This window comes from Harmonia axyridis, chromosome 7 (assembly GCF_914767665.1).
Source record: "Harmonia axyridis chromosome 7, icHarAxyr1.1, whole genome shotgun sequence".
Classification (NCBI taxonomy): domain Eukaryota; kingdom Metazoa; phylum Arthropoda; class Insecta; order Coleoptera; family Coccinellidae; genus Harmonia; species Harmonia axyridis.
In genome coordinates this window covers 24,801,687-24,823,624 of record NC_059507.1, presented here as the reverse complement: position 1 = coordinate 24,823,624, position 21,938 = coordinate 24,801,687, and the positions used below count along the sequence as shown (strand labels likewise).

At 32.3% G+C, this 21,938-nt stretch overlaps 1 protein-coding gene across 5 annotated transcripts in view; it reads right to left on the bottom strand.

Moving 5' to 3' along the window:
• Window positions 1-21,938, bottom strand: part of LOC123684287 (proton-coupled amino acid transporter-like protein pathetic) — a 57,165-nt gene that overhangs the window by 10,992 nt on the left and 24,235 nt on the right. For 2 of the 5 annotated variants that reach the window (XM_045623479.1, XM_045623481.1), the window contains exons 2-4: window positions 7,980-8,045; window positions 7,485-7,586; window positions 3,193-3,343 (exon numbers count right to left, since the gene is read on the bottom strand). In XM_045623479.1, the coding sequence (XP_045479435.1) occupies window positions 3,193-3,343; window positions 7,485-7,586; window positions 7,980-8,045 (319 nt within the window). Of the gene's footprint in view, window positions 1-3,192; window positions 3,344-7,484; window positions 7,587-7,979; window positions 8,046-8,239; window positions 8,412-10,115; window positions 10,205-21,938 lie in introns of those variants that run through there. The other 3 variants (XM_045623482.1, XM_045623480.1, XM_045623483.1) reach the window with 3 other exon arrangements.

Genomic DNA, 21,938 nt, shown 5'->3' with positions numbered 1-21,938 from the left:
GTTAGCCATCCCATTTTGTTTTATATTGATGAATTCATAAACAGAAATCAGTACTTATATCCGTAATACGACTTAATTTATTACATAGCTAAATATTATACCTTTCAATCCGGAAACGAGGAATTAATGTAATCGTCACATTATATGTGAAGGTAACGTCATTTTCAATTTCATAAATTTTGACAACATCAAACAATAATGTTGGAAGTAGCAATTAGCACTGAATCATAGACGAACAACAACAAATTCAATTCTTATATTTGATAAACATCTAATTCATATTATAGTTTAGAATGTTTCACTTAAACTAATGGATCCCATTATCACTATTAGTGTCGAGAAGTATCAAATAGGAAAATAACAGAAAAGTATCCACAGATACTTTTTTCTGGTTTAATATTCAGTCTTGTCATATAAAATATACTTTGTATTTTAAAATAATTTGATAATTTATCTTTCAAATTTCTTGATTGAATCATTGGAATGCCAAAGGATAGATTTTGATATAATTTGTCCAATTTAAACTACTCATATAGTGAATTGTTAAGATCAAGGGTATAGCTTGAATTTTTCTTAAACCTTAAAGAATCGATTAAAAGGAATGCTCCAAAAGCGAACCGAACATGGCTTAGAAATATAATTAACGAAAACTCATCGTCTCCAATTTTACCAACATTGAGACTGAAAATAGACGGTATTATAGACGCCACATTTTTTGGCAAATGACTCGAATTTAAGTATCAAATAGGAAAATAACAGAAAAGTATCCACAGATTATCGCATACGCCGAAACGGATATTTAGCAGCACTATTCAGTGCTGCTATTCGTTATTCAACGATCAGAAATGCTGATTCAATCACGGTACTCCATGTCCGCATCAACTCGAAAAAATGATTGTAACTATCGAGTTATTACCTCATCAAAAACCAACACACCCATCAAAATTGGGTACCCACAAAGGACCAATTCAGGGGAGCTGTAGTGGGTCAATGACGAACTTATTATACTTTGTTATGCGGATAAATATTAATAATGTATCGTATCATTCGGTTATTGTAATGGATAGATTGTTGTCCTAGATCGGCTTGTAGTAGTCGAGATTACAGAAAAGGAGATGGTTCACAGAGAAATACCGATGGAAATTTTCCACCAAGGTTCAACATATCCGTTTTTTTCATTCATTAGAAGTAGGTGATGAATATTTTGTCTATTATCATCGGACAATCACAAGGTTTAAATCTTTTGATTTTATGCAGAATTAGTGTTATGAATAAATTTTATTTGATGTTTAATCAATTCTAAAATTAAATTTAATGACATGATCAATTAATATCTCAAAACTAAAAATAAAGTTTTTGCTACTTGTGATTTCATCTATTTAATTTCCTAATTTGTACCTGACCTTACCAATTTATTCAATAAATGGACTTGAAATTTCCAATACGATAACTATCGAACGAAAGGACTTAGAAGCTTGAAATTTTCAGGGTAGATTCAAATTTCAAATGCCGAAATGAGTTGGTTAATGAATAAAATCTGATTGAGGTTCAGTGAATATGGCCGCAGAACTGCAGATTCAATCGGGATGAAAATTCAACGATGAATGAATGGTATGCCATTAACGATGGAAAACGATATCAGCCAAATGGCCATTCGCACATTTGTGTCTGTTTATCCTCAATAATTTCACAAATTCCATCTTTAAGGTCGTGAACCAAATGTGGAGTATTTAAAATTAATTCATCTTTCACCTGGTCCCAAAGAGAAAAGTCTAAAGGCGTTAGATCAGAAGATCACGGTGGCCAATTGTGATCACCTCTTCGAGAAATAACACGGTTAGGAAACTTTTCTTGCAGACTTGCGATTGTTTTATGGCTTGTGTGGCACGAAGTGCCGTCTTATTGAAAATAAACGTCCTCCACATTATTCTCTTCCAATTCCGGCCATAAAAAACATTAATCATAGCTCGGTTACAGTTGCACCAACCTAAGACTACAGCAGCAATATTCTCAGTTGTTCTTACTTCTTGAACGACGCACACGGTTTCGATTCTTCCAATCACTAACTTGTCCCAACAGCTTGAATTTTGCAGTTTTACTATTGCCGGCCGAAAAGTTTTTCCACGACTACCCAAAAGTGCTTTAGTTCTGCGATCTGTGACTGTTTGTTTGTACTGTCAAATGTCAAAAGATGAAAGCTTTAAAAGTGACAGATGCTCAGATAGCAGGCATGTGTATACAGTGTGGTCCAAATATAATTCCTCGATTTTTTGTAGTTTTCGAGTTATAATTTTTTTTTCAGAATTATCTACTTCACCATCTTCGAAAAATTCATATATTTCTTTTGAAGTAGGTATTTTTAAATTCGAAGATCGATTGCAGCGACTAATAGCCCGTTAAAAACCATTTTCTTAATGTCTTGGATAGCCTAGGGACCTGCTAAGTTTTTGAAGGCAACCAGAACATTTTTTGTATGTTTAAATTGCAGTTGAAAATTCGAGATTATCCCACTAAAAACTCAAATTCTTCATTTGGATACTTTTTCAGTAATTTGGAGGAGAATTCATTATTTTACGTATAAAAGCAACATTCAAGACGATCATGCGACAAAAAAAAACTGAAAAATACCTACTACAAAAATATAATAATTTTTGAGGATGGTGGGGTAGCTAACTTTGAAAAAATAAAAATTCATGCATGTGCTAATTGCACCCTTGAAGAACACAAAACTGAATGTCAGTGATTTTATCTCAAGGTCATATTTTATTCGGAGGAAAACTTTTTTCTGGTTTAATATTCAGTCTTGTCATATAAAATATACTTTGTATTTTAAAATAATTTGATAATTTATCTTTCAAATTTCTTGATTGAATCATTGGAATGCCAAAGGATAGATTTTGATATAATTTGTCCAATTTAAACTACTCATATAGTGAATTGTTAAGATCAAGGGTATAGCTTGAATTTTTCTTAAACCTTAAAGAATCGATTAAAAGGAATGCTCCAAAAGCGAACCGAACATGGCTTAGAAATATAATTAACGAAAACTCATCGTCTCCAATTTTACCAACATTGAGACTGAAAATAGACGGTATTATAGACGCCACATTTTTTGGCAAATGACTCGAATTTCTCTGGCATCATTTGGAAAATCATAATTCATACGGTTGTTGACGAAATAGCTCAACTCACCAGCAATGTTACAGTGTGGGTACATAATGCTCCTATTAGCACAGTTCCTACAAGTCCAGTTCCGAAACCAACACTCCTGTAGGCGAACGGTACCGCCAAAATTCCTGTCCCCAATGAGGTTTTGAGCAGATGGATCAGAGCACCAGTAAATCTGAAAAAAAAAATTCGACTCAAATTTTTTTTTGTGTTTTTTGTCGAGTAACGCTCTATGTTTACTAACTTCCCTCAGAGTAATAAACATAGATAGAGGGAGAATATGTCATTTTCAGTAAGCAAATTTTGTCCCCAACATGAACTATCAAATTTGACATGAAGCGCGCGGAAAAAAAACATATCAGCGATATGATATTTCACTCAATTCGAGAGTTTCTCTATAAAGAACGCACTTCCCATAGTGAATCAACGTTTCATATCAACTTAAAATATATTGAGATGAATACATAAATATATCACAAATTCAGAAAACAAACTTCAAACGACGTGAAACCACCGGTGACAGTAGGAGAACAAAAGTTGCCAAACATTGGATTTCAGCGGGTAGGTACAGAAAATAATAAATATTCTGCATACTATAAATTCGACAATTAAGAAAAATATCGGATTCCAAATATTCAAATTTGCTCAATTAATCGGGAATCACTCAAATAAATATATTTAATTGAATATAAAATACATTCGTAACGATATAGTGAAACTGTGGATTTGAAAATATATCACAATCTGACAACGTAATCTAATCATGTTGGGGACATCTTGAAATTGCATATACTCGCTCTGTCTATGGTTATTACTCTATGCAATTTCCTCATGTCACCTATAGATCTGTCAAGATATAATAAATATGGCATTATGACAACAAAAATTATGCGCTATTCAAATCTTGCGTTTTTATTGATACGCCATTTAATATGGTAGTATTCACATCACTATACTCTGGTCTCTGACAGTTATGGAATAATCGAATCATATTAGTTTATTTCGGTAAATAATTTCTTATATACAATTCAAAAGGGTTTTAATGGCAACACTATGTATTATTTTTTGACATTTCTCATGTCATTTTTGTTCAGTAGGTTATGCCTTTTGATCATGGAAAGCTACACGTTTCAACAACGTTTAGAAATTGTTAGATTGTTTTATGGAAATCGGTGCTCATTTGTGAATACTGATAGAAATTTTAGAAGAATTCATGAACTATGTTATTCAGTTAATCGAGTTATTGGTCGTATTGTGGACAAATTAAAAGTTATTTTTTTAACAGGATACAAGAGTGCCAGATTTTTTGAAACTTGTCAACGATACGACTAGTGAGTCGATCAACTGAATAATGTTGTACATGGATTGAAATAACAAAATTTCAAAAATTAATACACACTAATATCAGTAACTATTTTAAATTGTATCATTTCTATTGGAATAATTATAAGGATTTCGGTAAACAAGTATAATCGAATTAATTTGAAAATTGATTAGATTTAAAAAAATCATCACTGAAAACACTCTAACATTAATGTTTTCAATCACGTACAGGCTCACGCCTCTGTGATTATATGTTTATACCCTGTAGCTTACAGAATAAACCATTTTATTATTATTATTAATAAGATCTCTTAATCGTTAAAGAAAGAAGTACAACAATAAAACACCAAGGTCTAACAACTAATTGAAACACAATTACATAATTCATTGAAAGATTTTAAAAATTCTGTCATTACGGCGAGATAGTATAAACAAATACATCCATAAAAGATTGTTTTTTCATCTATCCATCACGACTGATCAAGTGGTAAGACTATATACTTGATGACAATTCGAGATGAAGTAGTTCTTTGAATGAACAAATGACATCTGAGGAATGTATTGTAACGGTGTTTACTCTGGAACTACATGAAGTTTATGTATCTACTGATTGGCAGTGTCAGTGATCATTCGATACATATGAGTCCATTGTACAAATGGAATCGGGAGAAATAATAATATAATAGGAATGGAAATGTTCATTTTCAATTGAAAACTCGAAATTATATTGAATTCTGACTTATACAAAATCACCCAATTTCATATTAAAATTATAATTGTCACTAGTAACTAGTACTAGTGATAACACCTTCTCGTCATATGCAGATCATTTATCAGAAAGTGGACATAATTTCAATTCTAATTACAAAATACTACATATCGAAAATAAAAGTAACCGCTTGAATCTACTAGGATCACTTGAGATTAACAGGTACAATTCTAGACAGATTTTGTTGAATTCCCAAACATGTAAATAAGTCACCGCTTTTGGACATCTTTAAGTAAAAATTTTTGGAAATTGCAAATTGCATCAAATAAAGTAATATAGTATCCCGAACCGAGAAGACAGTAGACCCATCAAAGAATCCATAAATTAAACATTTTATTGCCCCATAGGCACTCTCATTTTTCGTGTATATATAGCTGAAATTGTATTTCAAAATTCAACACTTTGCAATGTAACCTTGATGAAGCCGCTTAGACGGCGAAACAATTGTCGGAAATAATTGAAATCTGTGGAAATTAGTAAGTGTTTATATTTATTTTCTACCAAATAAACACAATATCATTTGGATCTGGACCTGGCAATTGGAAATTTATTCAGCAGTTTCGGAATTATTGAAAAAAAAAACAGTTATTTTTCAAACTTTAAACGAAACTATAGTTTCAGTACATTTGTTGGGATTTTCTAAAGAACGTCATGTAGATTGAATTTTTTTAAATCTAAGCCTTCGTTCATTATTGATCGAGTTCCAAAGTTAGAAAATTGAATCAAAGATCTTTTTTGGAGAAGAGGTAGATTTGGAATTTCTTTATCACCACCCTTTACACAATTGAGATCTCAATGGAAGTTCTAGTAAACAATCACCAGTTAGTTGTACTTTCTATTTCGAAAGAATTTCTGGCAACCAAGATTGTTGTGATGTCTTAGGGCCATTATCCTTTGCTATTGAGAAATGGTAAAATGAATTGGATCATTCATGAAGGAGGTAAGTAGTGTTTGTAGAAAGGGAGAATTATTTCGATTCATTCAAATATTTTATTGCCTCAAATTTCAAATTTTTATGATTAGTAATTAAGGTAATTAGGGTCCTGTTTCAAGTACATAATAAAAAAAAACTGTGTATGGTAGTCACTCTTGTCATTTCCAACAATCATTTGAATATTTATCGCGAATTTAAAATTCATGGTCAAGGGGATTTAAAAGTTTGTTTTTTAAGTATGTATGTATAGATACCGTTGTTACCGCAAATTATTTGAAGAATTTATTATATGTGCATCCTTTCGGGTGGAAGGTAATTTGCAGAAAGAATTTAACATGAACATTCAACGAAAAGTTATGATTGTTTAACGGAAAAAAAAAGTATTCATATATGCAGGATTGATGGACTTTGCAAATATTGTTGAAATGTAAACAGAGCTTCAGTTTCATGATCGTGTTTTCTTGAATATTCAAAAAGATATTCGATATATCAGAAAAATACCGAAAATTGGTTTTTCAGCTGAAAATTTCTGCAAATGACATGATAGGTGTTTAATTTCAATAAAAAGATTCTCTTTCATAACTAATCAAGAAATTTTTATTTGGTCTCGTGAAAGAGTCTCTTTGTTATTTTTGGCAAATCCACTCAACAATTTTAACAATATGACGAGCCCTATAGGTGAGTTATTTTGTTAAGAAATTTATTCAATAATCAAAGTAACTAACTTCAGCAATCGAAATTTTTACCGGATAACTTTTTTTAATTATTTCATTAGGTGTATGATAAATTTTCAAAATTTTTTTTGACAAAATGTATGAACTGAAATCAAGATTTTAATTCTAGAAAACTCAAATTATATAAAACTCAACCTTTTGGATGTTCACTTCTTTTTTTTTTCCAAATGAGTCTTCAAACACTTTATTTCAAATTCTAAAAGATTTTTTCAAAAATTTTCCAATGAATTGAAGTAAGTAGGTATCCTGCTCTTCAGTTTATTATTAATTTATTATCATTATTATAATTAACTGAAATAATTTCGTTCAGTAAGTAAATAAGAATATTTAATATCAATATTTTTCATTTTAAAATTTCTTGAGCTTCATTTCACGTTTTCGATTCAATAATTTATTATCTAACTATTTAATCAGATTGAAAGCTTTGTGAATACATATTGCGAAAATTTAATTTTGAATTATTGAACCATAACGTTACAACAAGGAGTCTAGCATATCCTTGCATAATCCACAAACGCATCTTCCTTCACATTGACGTAAACAGAAAGTAACTTACGTATTGGGATGATCCAGATGTCTGTGCTCGTAAGGGTTGTACTCATCAATTTCACCCTTGCTCTCCTTCTCCTTCTGTAAGGCATTTTTTGTGAGGACGGTCCTGCAACGTGAATATTTTCAATAAGTAAATATATAGCAGTATTCTGAATGAAAAAGCTTTACGAATGACTTCCTTAGGATAAAACAGTATTTAACTATCATACTAACAATAAGAGATGATTGTGATATTGATTTATTTATTCACTTAAAAGGGAATCCTATACTATTTTCGTGAATCTGGTTGAAATTATTTAGATATACTCATGGCATCGCTCCAAGGAACGTAGACCTTATGACTTACGTACGTACATTTGTTGAATCAACCGGACTTTCTATTATTTAGAGAATTATATATTGCTTGGATGTTCACGAAATCAAGGATGCCGAGGTATTTGGAAAATATATTTTTAGATAAACCGTAACATAATATAATAATAGGAAAATCTAGACTTACGTAGAGTTGAAGTCTTCTATGTTGAACGTGGATGGGTATTTTTCCTTCTGCGTGGACATTGCTGTACTGAAAAGACAAAACTGATTGAGCACTTGCGAATGTATTTGATACTGAGGGAGTTTTCAAGAACTAAACGTTTTTATCACAAAATAAGTGTTTATTTTTCAATTATCCGACTAAAAGAGTGATAATTTTCCGTTGAATTGTTTACAAATCTCCACCCGAAAGTCGCTAATTTTTGCTTCTTCAGTACGTATTACCTGGGTATTGACAACATTCACGTAAAAAACATTACTTGGTCACTAGATCGATTTTGACTCGCACTAAACTTAAGTTCAAGTTCACACGTACCTAATTTAACAAATTTCGTGGTGTGCTGACTATACTCAGCCCGCTTTATTTCTGTAGTGCAGAATGGACTGAAGTTAAAAATAATCAAATCCCTACTGGACGTTACACGTTTGTAGCATATGAGATGTCGATGTGACGTAACATAAGCATCAAAATAAATATTGGATAATAGAGCCTGTTTAGCAATTTAGTTTTATTGTCTTAACATCACCCCTTTCTTGCTCTTATAGGCCTTCAGCTGGAGAGGTTATTTGGCAGTATGAAAAAAATGTCCTATTCATATACAGGGTGAGTCAAAAATGTGTACCGAGCTTTCTGGGGGTGATACATTGAAAAATAAGTAGAGTTTGATGAATTTAATAATGGCCCAAAATGCATATTGAAAGATATATACCCTTCCAAAGTTGATAAAAATTTCTCCGCAGAATATCTACGGTGAATGCTACCAGATTGAAATTTCGTGCATTAATGTCTGTTGCTAAAAATACATTTTTTATTACACTTCTACTTTTCTAATATTGTTATAAAGCGTGTTTTTAGAGGGATGATTTTATTTTGGGACAATTTCTTCTTATTGTTCATATTTTGGTGCAAAAATAGAAGCATCCGATGCAGCGAAGAGAATGACATGAAACAGGTACTTTCATCCAAATACAAAAAATTGATCTGTTTTCGAGATATTTGAGTTTTTCTAATCACATGATGTCAGCAGATTCATTCATTGTGAGATTCATCGATAACCATAGAAGTAGTTCCAAAAAATATCATGACTCACCCTCTAAAAACGCCCTTTGTAACAATATCAGGAAAGTAGAAGTGTAATAAAAATGTATTTTAACAACATACATTTATGAACGAAATTTCAATCTGGTGTCCTTCAACTTTTAGAAGTTATGCGGAGAAATTTTCTTAATTTTATCAACTAAGAAGGAATATATCTTTCTTAATATGCATTTCGGGCCATATGTTTATTCATCAAACTTTACTTATTTTTCAATGTTCTATCACCCTTAAAAGGCTCGGTACACATTTTTGACTTACGAAAAATTGATATTTTTCGAGTTATATGTCAAAAAACGCCAAAAAATGAATTTTTTATTTTTTTTTCAATATAAATATAAAATAAATTGCCAATATTCAGTCGTTTTTCCTTCACAACATAATAATATATCTTTCCTCAATTGCAATTCTCATGAAGTGGGTACTTATACAAGTTGTGAGTTGGTAAATTCAGTAAGTTTCTAAACTATAAGGCACTGATGAGGAAAAATTGTATTATTAAATACAAAAATTCCGAAACGTACGTCTTTATGTTAATTTAAGTAATTCAATTTGTTAACCGTTTACTCTATTTGTACAGTTTTGGTTAATTTTGAATTTTGTTTTGGTTTGTTATTAATATTTTGTCACTATTGAAATTGTATTGCAACACAAAAAACCGAATATGTCAATTTTTTTATGTTTACATAAAAAAAACCTTCATCAAGTAGACTCAATTAACTTTTACAATTTTTCGATGTTCCGGATTCAGCACCCCAAAAACATATACATAATATCGAAAAATCAAAACTACCCCAAAACTTTTCCGTGAGAGATCCTTGTGAGCACAAATTGAATGGATTAGTAATGAAACGATTTACTTGGACAAAACATAATTTTATGTTTAATGAATTTTCAAAATGCATAAGTCTGAGTATCGAATAAATGCTAAATAAAACAGAGCAAGTGGTTCAAAAAATACTTCATAAATCCTTGTGAAATGTTCTTAATTAACAAACCAATTACCTTGAATTACGTGCACTAAAAATCAAACCATACACCGAAATTGAAATTAACAACAGTCCTCTTCATAAAGTCTAAATCCACCCCTTTAACGAATAAAACAAAATACCGAATTCAAATCAACCACATGGAACAAATCTAGATCAACCGTGCGCCACCACCATCCTATATCTACTGATAATATAAACAACCGGCAACGTTTATAACTATCACTCACTCATTGAAATCTGCATCGAAGGACCAAGGATCCAAAACACCGGAGCCGGTTGCCAATTCACGAATGGCACGAATGAAGACATGCAACTTCTATATACAGGGGATCGGTTTGGATAAAACCGACATCGTTCAGCTAATCCCCCGATTTGCGGAAAACACGCGAAAATAATGGGACTTGGGGTTTCACGCTGGGCGCTAATGATATTCAAGGATCGAGCGGACTGTCGGGCGTTCCAAAATTTTTTCATGTTGATGTTGTTTGAGGACTGGTTTCAATGGTGGTTTATTGTGTTTAGTTTGTACCTGCTTGAAGAGTTGTGGGTGTTGACAGTTTTTATTGTTCATATACAGGGTGTTTCATTAAATGATTAAATGATAATTCCGTTTAATTAGTATGAACTGAAATATGTAAATAATTTTTACTTGTTTCTTGCTTCGATTCTAATATCTTCCATTCAGTTCAAGATGAGTTAGTTGATTTTCTTATCGAAATGTATTGCATGTTGTTAATTAAACTAAAAGTACCTGAATGTAATACAGATCCGACCCAAAGAAATTTGGATAAGGGTCAAAATCACCTGAAAATCAACTTTGAATGATATCGTATGATATATCGTTGAATTCAGCGTTAAAAGTTATTATTAAAAGTTAAGTGTCATGAAATATGCAGGTCCGTATTGAAAATAATGAAGTTGAGGGTGGCCCAGGGAGTACGAAACGTTGGATACGAAATCTGATTACGTCAAATTGAGGATAATTTACTGTCGAATAAAAAATTCCAGGAACATTTTTTGATAATATCTGAAATAAAGTGGGAAAAAAAGAAAAATCAAAATGACAGAATTTACTTTTTCTATGATATCACAATAACCGGCCCTGATAATCTCGATTTGTTTGAACTGCTTGACAATGCTCCTATGAATGCAACTTTTTCTCCATTTCACCGACCTTCTAACTCTTATGGTTTAAGAGTCCGTTCACGCGGCGCAAATTCATGCGTTTTCTTAACTAATTCGGTCTTGATTTTCTCAGGAACGGTAAACGCTATCGAGATGATTCAAAACAATATTGGAAGGTCTTTATCCCTTGTATGATCGTTAGGTAATAATTTCACTCAAAGTTGCAAATTAATTGTATTATTGACGTAGAAAGAACGATTTTCAATACCAATTTTGATTAATTTATTGTCGCTTCAGTTGACCTAAATTCGAAAATCTAATACGACATGGTCATAGCCTATTTTTTCTTTTTTCCAATGATACCAATAAGAAATATATTACATCATAGTTACTCAAAATTCTATGTGACGTTGTAAATCTGTTTCAAGTGCCAGAATTGTGAACTAAAAATCGTTGCTCCTCCCTGAGGGGCGTGGCTTGTAGCTATCAGGACCGTCTTTTAGGAAATATATTCTTGAAAACCTGAATTATTTGTTACGAACAAAAAAAAATATTTTGTCGCTTAAACCTGCAAGTTCCTATTCCAGCATTGATTATCTTTAAAGCCATATGTCTGATTTTCATGTTACTTTCTCGAATGAAAAAATGTATTCCTCATGGAAGGTTTCGGATTGGATGCAATAGTCAATTAATTACTTCGGACCGAAGGTTCGTAAGTTTGGGAAAAAGTAGATATCTGTTATTGAAAAAATCGATTCGGATGTAATGATGGCTGGCAAATTACCTTGTTTTTAACATATTTCATATAATACAAAATTTGGTTAGTTCAGAACCTATCTAAGATTCGGTATTGTGCTACTGCTTGAGAATAATACTTTAAAAGTTAACAAGAAGTGATTTCGTGTAAATTTATTAGAGTTATTTCAAGATTTCATTGTCACATCAGATAAACATCAGTTGTAAATAAAGGTTATTCGGTACTCTTTTGTGTACCGTATTATTTCATTGCTGGACAATTTGACAGTTTCTAGGTAGGTTCAGCATTGCATAGGTACCTGAAAGAAGGCATTTAGGAGTAAAAATTTAAAATGGTCTATTTTTGTACCTATACGTATATTTCTACTCACTCATTGATTTTATGTAGAAATGAAGTAAAATGCCTCCTATGACAAGTTGTTGCTCAACAGTTGAAAGCATTTTATAAAAACATTTTTCTGCAAAAGCTATAGATTCGGGAAAAATAATGAAGATCGTGCGAAGCGTCTATTAGAGAACGAATTGTGCTCGAAGATCACAAACAGTGGAATTTTTATTAATAAAAAATGGCCTTTTCTAGGTGCCTCTTCAGATGGCGTTGTTGAAAAAAATAATCATTCAATTGAAATCAAATGCCGGTTTTCAGCAAGAAATAATATGATGAAGGACGCTATTGAAAGGAAACAAATCACATATCTGGAAAAAATGATGATTAGAAATATCGATTAAAACAAAGTCATAATTATTATTTTCAAGTTCAGGGACAATTAAATATAGCTGAAAGAGAAAAATGCCTTTGTCGTATGGACTTTGAAGGACTTTTTATTTATCGAAGTCAACATCGATGAAGAGTTTTTCGAAGAAAAATTTTATTAGGAATCCCCAATACAAACTAGATCTTCAGGATAAGCAAAATTGAAAAAAAAAAGGCAATTTGAAATATATCATTATGAAACAAGCTGATTTTTTTTTATTATTATAACAAAGTACTATTCCTCAAAACTGTAGATATTTATGAAATGAGTTCATCAACATTCTCAATGAAATTTTGGATTAGATATTTCAAAATTCACGCCATTTAATTCATAAGGATTTTCACAATTCAAGAAATGAGGATAATGGTATATCAAAGCGTATTTGGATTCTCAATTCGATATCAAGTAATTATGGAAAGTAGAGAGTCTTTTTAGAAACCTAAAAAAGAGTTCGTATTTCTCAACTCTTAGCTCTTATTATACAGAAACCGTCTTTACAACCATAATCATAGGTCCATTTGACAATCATTTCATTTCATGAAAATGTCAAAAATGCGGCTGCAAATTCCGACACGCACTAGAAACGAGAAAGAAACGAGATCATCCCAATGCGTTACAAATTCATTCTCTCTGGGCTGAGGGCCTAATACGTTCACGATATTTTCACCATGATAGTCGACGCCCACCCGCTCTTGCCTCTTTACGTTGCGACCCCTCTGCTTCCCAAGCAGTGTGGTGTAAACAGACTCTTAAAAGTTACCAATACAATCCCATTAAAAAAGTGGCCACCCTGTATATAACCTTTGAATTTCTGGTCACATAAAAGTATTTTGGAATGCTTAATTCAGAAAAAGGGAAGCACTCTGAAGAAAAATTGCAAAATGGCGGAAATCCTGTAATGTTCGTGATTCTTTTTTCGGTTGCCAAATTGAATTTCATTCAATAGAGTTGTTGCGTCATATAATAAAATCAAATGAATTTAGGTTTTCCACATTAAAGGCCTTTTTTAAAATACTGAAATAGCATTTTCATTATCTCATTTCTCGAAGTCAATTCAATAAAATTGATTTTAATTGTGTTGATTCTTATCGACAGCACGTGACTGCGAACGCCAATCAGGGCAATTTGACGTCATAGCACTGAAACGTTTAGAACATAGCGAACTAATCTAGAATCTAGAACTAGGTTATCTGTGGTTAAGAATGTCAGATGATATAATCAAACCGACTTGACTGTTAATATCAGCTGATCAGTCCAGTTTGACAGACCGTTAGCACGTGGTGACCATAGATAAACTAGTTAGTTTGTCTATGGTGGTGACTATATAATGGAGTGACGTCACCATAATACGCTCTATTAGTGATGACGTTACACACCGCCAGTTTAGTTCTCCTGTCAGTGTTCGGAATCCAAACAAACAAATTGTCATACAAATTAGTACGTTGTCATTGAAGAAATTGGCTTATTTTGATAAATAAGATTATTTAAGGACGATTTCAGTATTAATTGATAGACAGAAGGAACGAGATTAATACCAGTAAGTTCGAACTTGAAGTTCAACTAATAAACACGGCTTTTTACAAAATCTGGGGAATGATACATGATTTAAACTCACTGGTATTAACCTTGTTCCTTCTGTCTATCAATTAATACTGAAATCGTTCCTCAAATACTCTTATTTATGAAAATAAGCCACTTCCTTCAGCGACACCTTACTAATTTGAATGACAATTTATTTGTTTGGATTCCGAACGGGAGAACCAAAAATGGCGGTGTGTGACGTTACACTAATACATCGTATAGCGTGACAGAATGGTGCGTTTCAGCGGTAATTTTGAAAACTATGTTTTACTGGTACTTTCTACATTTTTTCATGAAAATATTTTTTTTTCGTGTTTATATAGGGCTTATCTACAAATTTAAAGCAATTTCAAAATATAGGCAACATCCCTATTTTCAAAGAATTTCTGTCAAAAATGTTTTCATAAATCGAACGAAAATTATTTTTTACATGTCTACATGTCAATTGAATCGAAAAATATGAAACGGTTCCTTTATTCAAACCATTAATATCCTTCGTTCAGTTCAAATTTACATTCTACAGGTAATAAATAACTCAAGGTCGATAGTTCGACTCCCAACAGAGATTCATTTGAATTACAGTGAAATTTTTTGGTGATAACTTTATATACTATCTGGAATATTTCGAAATTTTGGCTCATATATCCCAATCACTTTTTTTTCATCATATTAGAGAACCGAAGGAAAAATTTTAGTGGATTTAATGAAGAAATCGATTGATATTTTTCGATTCTGTTTTGATATTGGAGTTATGTTTAAAAAAAATCAATTGAGAAATATATCTACAAATTCGGTTCAAATTTTGTTTTCGCTGTATATAAAAAATTGGGTTTTCCAAAAATTAAATTAAATTTGGAAACCAAAAAAAAAACACGAACATTGCAGGTTTTCCGCTATTTTGAATTTTTTTCAGAGTTCTTCACCTTTTCTGAATTTAGCACTCAAAAATACTGTGATGTGACCAGAAATCGTAACTTCAAAGATTATACATAACTGACCCACTCAATAGAATAATGCTCAGAAATTATATTGAACACCATATATCTCGTTTTTGCTTCTAAAACGAGGGATATGTCATAAGGCGAAAATGGTTCTCCCGGTGTCATCTACACGACTGTGTATACAGTTTATGATGAAACACCCAGTATATTTTATTAAATTTTTCATTTATATTCAGTTATGTTTGCCCATGTACGAGATGCTGAAGTTGAAAGGATCCACTTGATTCTAAACGATAATCACCATCTAAAACAAAAATTATTGAAAGTGTTTGGGACGATTTTTATTATAGTGAATGAATATTCATACAAACGTATGCCTTAACTCTATTCGCTGTTCTTTAACTTGATGCGAAAATTTCAAAGTACCCAAAAGTATTAGGAAAACATTTAGTTTTCTGTGTCCTTTTTGAGCTCTTCTTATCCGAACAGATCACTTTATTATTTCGTCCCAATATCTGTTATGTTCGAATTCCAAGCGTGAAATGGTGTCAAAACGATTACTGAAACGAAAACTAAATTATCCGCTTTTGAATTGAGTTCTGTCCGTCATGTCATTTACGCGAATATTTCCCTCCTGTCAAAAATTCTATGTAAATGGAATGCAATTATCGAAAATTAAAGCGAATATTTCCCTCCTGTCAAAAATTCTATGTATCTGGAGAACAATTATCGAAAATTACAGCGATAATTGCATTGTAGGAAGCGAAACTGCACTGCGATAATTGTTCTGTTCATAGATGCTTAGTTTCTATGCATCTTACACAGTTCGAATCTATGGCATTTCCATTCTAAATCAGTTTGACAGGTAATGTAACAGTTTATTCGGGAAATATTCCCCCGAATTACACTCGTGCATCAAAATGACCGGATAATTTCGCATTCCAGCGTGTTTTCTATGAAAAACTGCATTCGGTCATTTTCATTTTTGGAGAAAGAGCCCTCCACCTTCGGTGTCGGGCTCTTTCTCCAAAAATGAAAATGAACTCATGCAGTTTTTATGACAACACGCTGTCATGCAAAATTATCGGTAATTTTGATGCACTTGTGCAATTACTTACGAATATTTCCCTCCTGTCAAAAATTCTATGTAAATGGAATGCAATTATCGAAAATTACAGCGAATATTTCCCTCCTGTCAAAAATTCTATGTATATGGAGAACAATTATCGAAAATTACAGCGAATATTTCCCTCCTGTCAAAAATTCTATGTATCTGGAGAACAATTATCGAAAATTACAGCGATAATTGCATTGTAGGAAGCGAAACTGCACTGCGATAATTGTTCTGTTCATAGATGCTTAGTTTCTATGCATCTTACACAGTTCGAATCTATGGCAATTCCATTCTAAATCAGTTTGACAGGTAATGTAACAGTTTATTCGGGAAATATTCCCCCGAATTACACTCGTGCATCAAAATTACCGGATAATTTCGCATTCCAGCGTGTTTTATTTGAAAAACTGCATTCGGTCATTTTCATTTTTGGAGAAAGAGCCCTCCACCTTCGGTGTCGGGCTCTTTCTCCAAAAATGAAAATGAACTCATGCAGTTTTTATGACAACACGCTGTCATGCAAAATTATCGGTAATTTTGATGCACTTGTGCAATTACTTACGATAATTGCATTGTAGGAAGCGAAATAGCACTGCGATAATTGTTCTGTTCATAGATGCATAGTTTCTATGCATCTTACACAGTTCGAATCTATTGCATCTATGGAATCTATGTCACTTTGACAAGTAAACAGTTTATTTGGGATATATTCCACCGAATTACACTCGTGCATCAAAATGACCGGATAATTTCGCATTTCAGCGTGTTTTCTTTGAAAAACTGCATTCGGTCATTCCACCTTCGGTGTCGGGCTCTTTCTCCAAAAATTAAAATGAACTTATGCAGTTTTTATGACAACACGTTGTCATGCAAAATTATCGGTAATTTTTATGCACTTGTGCAATTACTTACGATAACTTTCGAACGGAAGATCCTAGAAATTTCAAATTTGCAGGGTAGGTTCCTTAATGAGCAAATACTACTATAGGGGTTCCTCAAATGAGGTTGTTCGAAATTTTGTTTCCTGTTCATTCCAACATTAGATCGGAATAAATATTTTTCTTGGATTTAGAATAATAATTTCCTCGAAAAAAATTTCACGTTCACTGATGCATAACCAGAACCATACAAAATTCAAGAAGAATACCAAAAAAAAATACTGTTGAAATTTTGGGTGGAACAATAATTTCAAGCTTCGTGCAGAATTTCAAGTCAAGTCAAGATCAAATCAGCAGAACCATAGAAAATTCAAAGAGAATATGGAAAACACCGAATATTTCCTTGATTACAGATCAAGGATTGATATTTTTCATTTATAAAGAGAATAATCATTTCAATCTTCGTGTTGATAAAGTTTCCTAACCATAGAAAACTCAAGCAGAATATCGAAAAAAATTACGCAATATAATTTCATCACAACAGACCCCACCCGCAATTCAGATTTTTTAAGTAAATGTAAAATGGCAATTTCAGGCATTATGCAAAATTTCGTTATCAGAATCATTGAAAATTAATGCTGAATATCGAACCAAAATTAAGGAAAAAACTGACATAGGTTCAGAAGCTTTTAAAAGCTCATTCATTAATGCGCCAATTTAAGCCTTGTAGGACACATGCCTATTAACAGTTTTGTAGTTTCCAAGGGCGCAATCAACTCAAATGCTTTCAACTTTACGTCAGTGCCTTTTTACAATCTTCAATTCAATTGATTGTGGGTTTTTCCAAATCATAAGATCTCCTTGCAAAAATTTGAGTTATCTCGGTGTTTCCTGAAAAACTCATGATTATGGGAATATCCCCTGTATTGTTCTATGTGGGCCGCCCTGTATGATATTTCTTTATGAATTCAGGCTATTTCGTGATTAAAGCAACATAAACAGTGTTTCAACCATTTGCAGATTTACCTCAGGTGAAAGGTTTCCATAATTAAAAATTCACAATCCACAAACGTAAACCACCTAAAACCGCAAATAAACACTCTTGAATAAAAAGAAACGAAATCAACAATCAACAAAGTCCATTTCTAAGAATAAGGATTCATTTACCACTTTTCAATGGTCTTCAGAAGTTTCCAGATAATTTGCTTATGTCAATCGGTAATAACGCACGTAATGAGAAGACATGTGAACAAGATGAATATTGTATTGTTTCTCATTAAAATCTAGGGACTTCCAGATAATATTATTGAATAATAAAATACCATTCTATCGAGTATTTGAATGAAAATGCTCGCAAGATCGAAGATTTGAACATTTAATTATAAAGTTTATGCAAACTTTTGTGTTGAAGGTTCTACAAGAAGGTTTGAAGAAATTATGAAGGGTTTTCCAATAGGAGGGTTCATTTTGAATAGCCCGTTTCTGGATAGTTGTCACTTTTGAAGCTGTCTTTTTTTGAAATTTGACTAGTAAAAACTCCATCATTACTTAAAATGACACTCTACAAAGCTTCAACAACGCATTGATTTTATTAAAATTCACTACAAAAATGGTGAAAATTTTGCAGTGACAGTTCGCAAAACTAGAGCAATTTAGGCTCGTAGTGAAGCACCTTCTCGGTCAGCAATATTGAAATTGGTAGAAAAATTTGAGCTGCTGGGACAAATTACTGATGTAAAGAATCGAAACCGTGTGCGTAGCTCAAAAACAACTGAAAATATTGCTACTGTAGCCTCTAGTTTCTATGAAACCCCAGGTAGATTTCTCGTCGATCTTGAAAATAAAGCATTCCACACCCGACATTACATCGTATTTTGGATACAGTCTTTTGAAGTTCAGTTAACACAAGAAATCAAGCCGATCATCAGTATCGTCGTACTTTGCTAAGTGGATCCTTGAAATGCATAAAAATGATCCGGATTTTGATTGAAAAATTATCTTCAGTGATAAGTCCATTTTCTTCTCGAAGGCAACGTTAATAAGCATTTAAGGCAAGGAATATCCTAGAATGATTGTTGAAAAGCCTCTCCATCCTCACAAGTGTCACTGTCTGATGCGGTTTTTGGGCTGATTGTGTGATTGGACTCTTTCAAAAATAAGGCTGACTCAGCTGTTATGGCAAATGGATTGCACTACGGAGTTGCATTTGAAGATTTATGATCGGAATTGGAAGACATTGATGAGGATGACGTTTATTTTCAACAAAACGACGCTACGTGCCACAGGCAAAGAAACCATTGCAGTTTGTAAGTTTCCTGGCGGTATTAATTCTCGAGAAATTCTCGTTTGACCATCAAGATCTTGGTATTTAACACATTTAAACTTCTTTAGGGCCACGTGAAAGATAAGATATACATCATTGCTTCAATATTGATTCAAGACCTTATAGATGGAATTCTTGAAGTTATCGAGGATACATATTGAAAATTGAGCCCTACAGTATTGAGGAATTTGAAACGGCCTGTAGATCTATGGTACAAGATCATAAATTGTAATTTTGTATGTGATTGATTTAGTTCTGATAAGATTAGTTAGTTGGAGATTAGATTTAGTTCTGGATATTTTAGTATCTGTGATTGACTTGTTTTCTTCTCATTTTTGTAATGATATGGAAAATAAATTATTACTCTATTCTATTCTATTCTACAGCCGCAAATGTGCGAATTGGTCATGACAAATTTCATGAAAATAATATGATGCTGCAACCGTAGCCGCGGCGGACATTTAGCTAATATTGTGTTCTATCATTAATGACATCCTTCCTCTTTACAATGAAATAAACATCCATTGGTTTCATTCAAAATACCGGGTGTCCAAAGTTATCGTATATAGGCAATCTAGCTTATTTGACAAGATAATAAAAAAATTAAAATATTTGTTTGAATAACATCAATGTACCTTCCCAATAATGTATGAAAAAAGAGTCTTACATTTGACAGCCCTGTGGTAGCTACCCCTCACTTTTTATTTTCAAATTGCACCATCTGTATATTGTCAGTAAAAATTGCGTGTCGTTCTGTTTGGAATACAACGATAGCACATACTTGGTATTTTTTTATCAAGAACAACAAAAACATTGACATTTTGCGGAGTATGATCTGCAACTAAAATACCTACTATGCAATTCAAAAAACGAAGAAACATTTAAAGCAAGTGTTCAAACAAAATAATATACTATTTTATTGTTTCTCGATTTCTTCGAACAAAAAATTCATCTATTTCTCATATATGAAGTTTGTACAAACATGGGTGGAGGCATTTCATTTTTAAAATGAGAATTAAATTACGTAAAAGAAGTCACAAAATATTATTGTTTTTGTTGTTATTACTAAAAAAATACCAAGTATGTGCTATCGTTGTATTCCAAATAGAATGACACGCAATTTTTACTGACAATATACAGATGGTGCCATTTGAAAATAAAAAGTGAGGGGTAGCTACCAAATGTAAGAACCTTTTTTATATGTTATTGGAAATACTTCGATGTTATTTAATGCAATTTTTTCAATTTTTTTATTATCCAATAACTTGGGACACCCGGTATAGTATGTGGCTTTTTTAATATCAAAATGAAACCTCTTATTGGAAAATCCTTTACGGATGTAAAACACTTGTGAGAAATATAAAGGAGGAAATAAAAATGGAGAAACTCCTTGACGAAATGAAAATTCATCTGGAACGAACGGAAATCAAGATAACTAATTGTTCGAGAAGGTACAGTGCAGAATAACAAACGTATAAAGACAACCTTAAACATGAATGACATTGGAAATAAGGACAAGAAATCTCCTTTTATAAACTACTTGAAAACAATTCGACAAACATATCTGATATCCGCGGTACCTGCGAATTCACCTTGTATACTTCATGGAGACGTTCTCAGATCGATATTTTACATCCTACCCCAGTAAAGTCATGATTTGATGACTCAGAGCCAACTATTGATTTTAAAACACAACTATTTCAGGAGAATTTAATTAGCAATTTGTGTCGATTTGAGTTTCAATCTATTAAGAACAATCAGTGGCCTATTTGACACGCTCAGTCAGTGAAAAGTAGGTATTTAATTTTCCGGTAATAAACGAAGTGAATGTAAGAAAGACAGCTCGTGTAGACTTGAAAAAAAATAGAAATTCTCATTTTCTCACGGGATATCTCGAGTTGGGTGACATCAATCTAAATATACCTAATTTAGGCTTTCAAAGACAGATTTATGTCAGGATTAAAAGGTTCAGGGCATATGATCCAACTTTTTTATTGAGGATGCTATATTTAACATATCAAGTATATTAACTATGAAACACTGAAGAGTAGAAAACGTCCAAATAAAATTATATAAAAAATTATTTTAGTAATCGAAAACACAGGCCAACAATATGAAGAAAATTGGTACCTTAAACCCAAAAAGTTCTTTCGAATGTTTTGCTGATTTAAAAAATGCCACCATCCCATCTTTTTTCTATCAACTTTGATATTTGAGATATAAGTTATGTTAATTTTGATACAAAGCATACAACTTTTGTATTACATAGGCGTATAACTTTGCTTCCGCCGTTTTTTCCGAAATTAGAGGCTTTATTGTAAGAAACTGCTTATACATTCATGATTCAAAGTATTGACCATCGC